The sequence below is a fragment of the Solanum tuberosum genome, unplaced genomic scaffold, assembly GCF_000226075.1.
Source record: "Solanum tuberosum cultivar DM 1-3 516 R44 unplaced genomic scaffold, SolTub_3.0 scf01090, whole genome shotgun sequence".
Classification (NCBI taxonomy): domain Eukaryota; kingdom Viridiplantae; phylum Streptophyta; class Magnoliopsida; order Solanales; family Solanaceae; genus Solanum; species Solanum tuberosum.
Genome location: NW_006240003.1, coordinates 18,149 through 25,475, shown reverse-complemented (window position 1 = coordinate 25,475; position 7,327 = coordinate 18,149). Strand labels below are relative to the sequence as shown.

Below are 7,327 nucleotides of genomic sequence, written 5' to 3'. Positions count from 1 at the left end.
TATATATATATATATATATATATATATATATATTTCCCTCCCTTGTTTATCGTTGTACTTACAGTGTGTCGAAGTTGTAACTCTAAGCAAAGATATGGTTTATGTAGGTTATTACAAGTTAATGAATGTGTGTAAAATGGTCGATATACTGCTACCAACTGTTGATGTATTTCATAATTCAATGTCTAGTGAAAAGAAAAAAGAATTTCTAAAGAATGCTGATTATGTCTGATTACTAACAACAGACTTATACCTCCACAATACAAGTACCACAGCTTCCACCGCCTCCACAATTCATCACCTTTCCCTGCCAAAAGGTAGACGCAGTACTGTTCAAGATCAAAAACAGGTGCAACAATAAAACATATAGATTGAAAAAAGCTGAATCTTTTATTTTCTTGAAATTCCATAGCATTATATTTCCTATATGTTCAAATTTCAACCCATTACTTTCTTTGCTATAACATATTCTTATGCAAACAAATCATAGAGGAGAAGATGATGATGTATTCAAGCAGTTGTTGATCTTTGATAAAGCATCTGTACATTCTTATAAACATTTTAAAAGATGTTGATTAGTAATTGTTGAGTCCTGTCGTAAAATGAACAAAGCTTGTAACAAATGAAATACAATTTCAATCACCTAATTGTTTACAAAATTTTCATTACTATCTACATCATACTAGTCTATATCTATAGATTGAAAGAAGACAATGCTATTGTGATTGACCTAGTCCCAAGCAATTTTGTTGAATTCATGAATGGTTACTCAAAACTTATAGTAGTTAACCATTAAAGTCACTCAACTTTGTTTTGTTTTTGAATAGTTATCTAATTTTGCTTAGTTAGCTTTCCTGGTCATCCGACTTCCCTGGTCATTTTAGTCGGAAATACAATTATGATTAGCTAGCAGCTCTATATATTTTTAGGAAAACAATATTTAAAATATAGATTTATTTTACGGTTATCATCATTCTTAATAAGGGTGAGTTTTTTCGGACAACCAAAAGGGTAGCTCGGTATCTTTGCCACGTGGTTCAACGTCCACGGAATACGATCCACGCGTTGCATATTCATCTTCCACTTGAAAAACTTCCCTTATGGAAACAACAGATTCATTTTGTGCCCAAATTCAGAGACAGATGTTTCATTCCAATTCCTCAAAGATTTGCCCCTTCGAACAAAAAGGTACACATCCTTTCTTTGCGTTGGGCTGAGGCATTCAGATGAATCAACTCTGACGTTCTGACTGATTTCATTTTTTTTTGGGTTATCATTCATGAGATTCTTTTATTAATCCGTAAGTTCTTCAAGTGGTACATACTATGTTAATCATGCTTATAACTGTGTATTCGTGTAAGTTTTGCCAAGCGTCACTGTAGTTAGACCTATTTCATAAATTAATACTTTTTGGAGATTCTTTAATTGGTTGAAAATCATTCACTTAATTCTGCTACATAGAGTTGTACAGTTATGAAGGATTTGGTTGTCAATTAATTTTTTTGTATAATTAATCTGATGTTTGATACATTTGCATCTCTAATATTTTCTTATGGTATGCCGGTGACAATGTTTTCAAAAATTATAAGGAAGTTGATGGAGCACCATGATGCTAAATTTTTATACTATGCTCTCAACTACTGATTTTTGGTTAACTTTTCCCTCTGATAAGTATATCTGATATTTGCTCTTTGTTTGTTACAAAGTTCTGTGTGTTCCGATGGGATTATCACCTTGATTTCCTAATTATCATTCTATATATATGATACAATTTTGTACTATTTCAAGTTCAGTTTATATTTACTTGATAGCAACTATTTTATAACGACAATATTGACAAATACTCCATGTCATCGAAAAACAAGTATTGGCAACTATTGCATTGAAAGTGCACACTCAACTTCTTAAATCCATGTTTTTGGTAGAAAACTGAATATTATTCTCACCTTTGCAGTATAATACAAGATGACTATACGTGTTGATGTGTATTTGAGCTAAGAAAGGTCTATCTATTTTAACCTTTTGGAGGTACAGAAAGCTGTCACTCATGCATATAGAACCAACTTGCGTAATAGTTTATTGATGTGTAGTTTACCAAATATCAGATCCATTTTGAACCACAAATACATAGAGCAAATAATTTGATGTACTACAATTTTCGCTAGAAAGTTGAAACCTTCTCTGTTACTTCTGTAGCAGTGCTCTGAATTACAGTACCATAGATGGGAATATTAATATTTATATTACTAAAACGATTCCAAAATCATGCTCCTATTTTGATTGTCTGGTGAAGATTCTAAATTAGACAACGATTAATTCATAATTTTGTTTCATAGTCTTAACAGTTGATCCACATGATTTATAAGTTATGTGTTTCATTAGTTGTAAATCTCATGTCGCACACTGTGTCCCTCCTACACAATCAATTAATCTTCACGCTTTTTATCTCAAATATATATTCCTTCCTATTCTTTAAAGCAGTTATAAACACATGAAGAGCATAGGCATTAAGTATCCTTTGTGCTTGCCTACTTATGAATGCATCTTTTCACGTTTAATATCTAAAATGGCTGTTACTACATTGTAATTTCTTAGGAAGATTCTAAAGTAGTAAAGGCTGGTGTTTTATCATGGAAACATGGCATGAATTACTTTATACGTTAGACTATTGTCGTGTTTATATTTGATAAGAACAAGTGGCTAGCCAATTGGTAAAAAAAATATATCATATATTAGTCTTCTTATTCGTTAAACCATGAGAGACCAGTTATAATAAGGTGATATGAATAGTTTTTCTACAGCTTAGAGAAAGAAGAAGTTGATTTGTAATCAACACTATGGGGTGCTTCAGATAACTATGTCAAAGAGATAAGGATAAGCTAAGTGTTTCCAATGCACTACGAAAAAAGAACGGAATAGAAGGGGCCTAACCAGTCCTTTCTTGCTCCTGTTGAGGGATAGAACTCTTCCAATGAAGTAGGTGATACATCCGCGTGTTGCTAATGGTATATGTTGTCTTTGATAGGAGACAGAAATTAATGATTCAGATCTCACCAGCCTCATACAATAGGGGCTTTTTCCCGGAGTTGGTTTCCTTCATGTTGGTAGTGGTATATGTTGTCTTCGATAGGAGGCAGAAATTTTGATTAAATTCTATTACTCTATCCATACCAATTATTAGAAATGGCCAACGCAGAGTAAGTCTGAGAAACAATTTTAAGGAGATAAGTCATTCAGGTGTGAGCGGAGACATATTTTAACCGAAGGTAGGAATCTATTAAAAGTTGTCTTATATTCCCTAAAGCTAGATCCTCCTCCTTTAAGATAGTTATTTTTATTTCAATTCTGAAGATTCAGAGTGCTCTTGTATTCGTTAAACTCTCCATAATTTTCTTTTGCAGATCTTTTATCATTGTCCTCACTCCCTAGAGTACTGTTCAGTGTTGAGAGCTTTCTCATCGTTCTAATCGAGTATTATAACATATATCACTTACACCACACCTGAATTGATTATACTTTTAAATACTTGCAAGTGTTGTAATAGGCTGCTTGATGAATGATCTTAGCCTTTGTTTACAACTTCTTATCTGTAACTTGCAAATTCATATCTCAAGATTTGAACCTTCTCGGTAAGGGTTGATTTGCTGTCCCCTCCAAGCTTATATTCAATAATTTTTCTAACAAATTTACAGTAGAAATTGAACATACAACTGCATATGTACACCTAATTCTTTTTTATATGGTCCTAGCTTTTGTGACAACTGATAGTCACCATCTCCTGTTTTAGGCTCAATGAAAAAATTAGGAATAATTGAACATGTTACTTGTTACCATGTCGTGTCGTATCTCAATAAGAAAATTAGGAGTAGCTGCACATGGTAACTGTTTGGTTTTATAATGTCAGCCGTCGGGTTCTTATTTTTAGCTTGGTTCTGAAATTGAATTGGTTCTAATGTTGTCTTCCGACTTAATGTGTTGTCCAGACACACAACTTATGCTCTGCCTGCAACTTTTACTTAGGAAAAAAAAAGATATTTCTATGATAGAGTTTTTATTCGTCTCTTGACTTTACTTTTGTTCGATCGGCCAATTCCAAGTTATAATTTTAACGTGGACTCATGAAATGAAATTTAGTTTTTGTATTTACAGGTATGAATTAGTAGTAGAGTGAGATTAAAGTAAAAGAATAGAAAAGTGAAGTCACTCACATATGCAGCATACAACTCTATCTTATTCTCTGACATGATGTTCCTCAGCAGCTTCTCACCACTTACTGCTTTTGTTTTATCCATAGGGTAGTTGCCATTTTCATCTGGCTTTGGCTGCAACAAAGTAATATTGATTAACAAAACAAACAAGTTGAAAGGCCTAAATATTCTTGTGCACGTACGTACCCCAATGAACTCTAGTTCAATTTCAGGTTTTGTTGTGGTTGTGCAATATATACAAGTTGGTATTCTTTTAGTAAGAGTAATGAGGGGTTTATGGTGTTTTTTGGTGAACTCCGGTGGCCGGAATGTTATCCTTGCAGCCATCAATCATCTACCCAACATTCTCTATTCTACAATCTCTTTATCACTCACTTGTGGCTCCAAACTTTCTCAAATTTTATCCAGTTCTTTCAATTCTAAAAAAAAAACAATAGTTAAATGCCACGTATTCTCCAATAGAATTGTTCAACTCACCACCCAAACAAAAAAGATAACAAAAATACATAATTTAGAATTACTCCCTTGGTCTATCAATACTTATTTACTATACTAAAAATAGATGTTTAACAATATTTGTCTACTTTATAAAATCAATGGATAATTTTACACTTAATTTCTAATATATCCTTATGATTAATTATAGTCATTTGCTTATTACACTTTTCAAGAATTATAATTTTATAGTCAAATCTAAAGTAATTCAGGAATGTCATTCTGTCAGAAAGAAATACAGTTCATACCCCTTTTAGTTTAAGCCTAATTTCATCCCACTCCTATTTATATTTAGATTCAATTCACTTTGGTCAAGTATTTTGTCTTATTATTAATTTTTTTTGTTTTTGTCCTATCATTAATTATATGTGTTCTTTCTCATTTATTATTTTTATTTTATTTTGTATTTTTTTTATTAATTTTTTTTTATCCATTTTTAGAAATACTATTTGATAATATTTGTATTCTTTCTTTCTTGGTTAGTTTATCTTCTTTTAATTTTTTTCTCTCTTTCTATATTTTTTACCTTTAAAAGAAAAGAAAATAAATTACTTTTGTTCTTTTCTTATATTTATTATTTATTTCTCTCTTTTATTCTTTTCTCATTTATGATTTTTATTGTTTTATTAATATTACCGTTTATTAGAGATGCCATTTGGTAACATTTTCGTTACTTTTATTTTTTTATTAGTTTACCTTTTTTTTTTCATTTTCTATATTTTACCTTTTTAGAAAAATAAAATAATTTTTTTGTTCATTAATTTTGTTCTTTCTCATATATTATTTTAATTTTCTCTTTTATTTTTTCTCATTTGTTTTCATTTTATCCATTTTTAGAGATATCATTTGATAATATTTTTATTATTCTTTCTTTCTTATTTTTTGTTAGTTTATCTTCTTTAATTTTTTCTCTCTATAGATATTTTTACCTTTTTAAGAAAATAAAATTAATATAAGAATTTCAAATATTAATGATCTAATTTTAGATTAATTAAAAATATAGCAAAATAACTAAACTACAATAATAAATAAATTAGAAAAATAGCATAGTCAACTAGCTTGCTTATCAAAATCTAAGATAGAAAAATATAAAATTATTATTATTTAATTATTTTTAGATTAATAAAAATAAAATAATAAATAAATCACAATAATAAATAATTAATCATGACTAAGGAATGTCTCATTAAAGGACTAGATCAAACCTTTATGATACCATGAGAGTATATAAATTTATTGTGACTGATTTTATTGGGGACTTAAGCAAACCTCAATGATACCATAAAAGTATGTGCATAACTACAATGCAACGACTTCATGAAGGTCTCAAAACAGGATTGAAGCAATCCTCACGAATCATTCATGATAATAAATAGATATATTTTGATGACATATGAAAGTTTCATTGAAAAATTGAAGTAAACATCAATGATACAATGAAAGTATATAGATATATTGTCATAGTATCATGAAGGTTTCATCGAAGGACTAGAGTAAACCTTAATTAACCATGAACATACATAGATATGTTGTGATAATATCATACATAATTTGAGGAATGGTACTGATTGTATGAAACAATTCCTAATGATAACATGCCAGTATATGTATTTTGTGATGGTATTATTGAGAAACTACGAGTTTCTCCGTTGAAGGACTGCTCATAATGTTATGGTTTCATTAAGGAACTATTAGTTTTGTAAATAAATGAATGAATGATACCTTAGTGCTACCACAATAGTATACTTATATATAATGATGGTATCATACTTGATCTGAAGAGTGTTACAAATTCTATAAAATAGTCCTTAATGATACCATGTTTGTATGTGATAGTTATGATGATATCATTGATAAATATGAGTTCCTCCCTTGAAAGACTGTTTATTAGTTGATAATACCAACACATTATATATGTTGGTTGTATATGAATGAATGTATGAAACCTTAATGATACCATAACGATATATGTATATACTGTTAAAGTATCATTAATAAATGAGTAGTATTGTGAATGAACGAAGAAATAAAACTCTTGTACTACCACAATAGTATATTCAAATATTCTAATGGTATCATACATGATCTGAGAAGTGTTACTAATTATATGAAACAATATTTAATGATACTATGTCCATATATGATGGTATCATGGAGGTGTCACTAAATGATTGAAAGACACATCAATTATACCATGAATATATATAGATATACTGTGGGTGGTATCATTACGGATTGAATCAAATCTCAATGATACCATATTAGTATATAAATATAATGTGATCGTATCATGGAGGTTTCACTAACGTATTGAAGCATACATCAATGATCCATGAAAGTGTATAAATAGATTGTGATTAGAGCTGTCAAAAAGGGTCGGATATGGCAAACAATGGTGTTGTTTCAATAACATTAGCAAAAAATCTAGTGTAATTAACATGTATCTCGCATATCAGATACGCGAGCGAGATAAGAGAGTGACAAGCAAGATGGGAGGGAGGCGAGTACGCGATATTTGTCCTGTATCCTAGATACATGTGAATCTACTTGGATAGAGTGTATCGAGAACAAATGAACTTGATTTTGAGTCTATTTATTCCGAGATATATGTATTTGAACGTACC

General features: G+C 30.1%; 1 protein-coding gene across 1 annotated transcript; it reads right to left on the bottom strand.

The window, feature by feature from the left end:
- Positions 1-87: 87 nt before the first annotated feature.
- LOC102579101 (uncharacterized) lies at positions 88-4,628 on the bottom strand. The gene is made up of 3 exons (XM_006367867.2): positions 4,395-4,628; positions 4,209-4,322; positions 88-307 (listed from the first exon to the last, which is right to left on the bottom strand). Exons 1-3 carry the CDS (start codon positions 4,533-4,535, stop codon positions 248-250), a joined length of 315 nt encoding a protein of 104 aa, XP_006367929.1. The 5' UTR covers positions 4,536-4,628; the 3' UTR covers positions 88-247.
- Between the last annotated feature and the right edge of the window lie 2,699 nt (positions 4,629-7,327).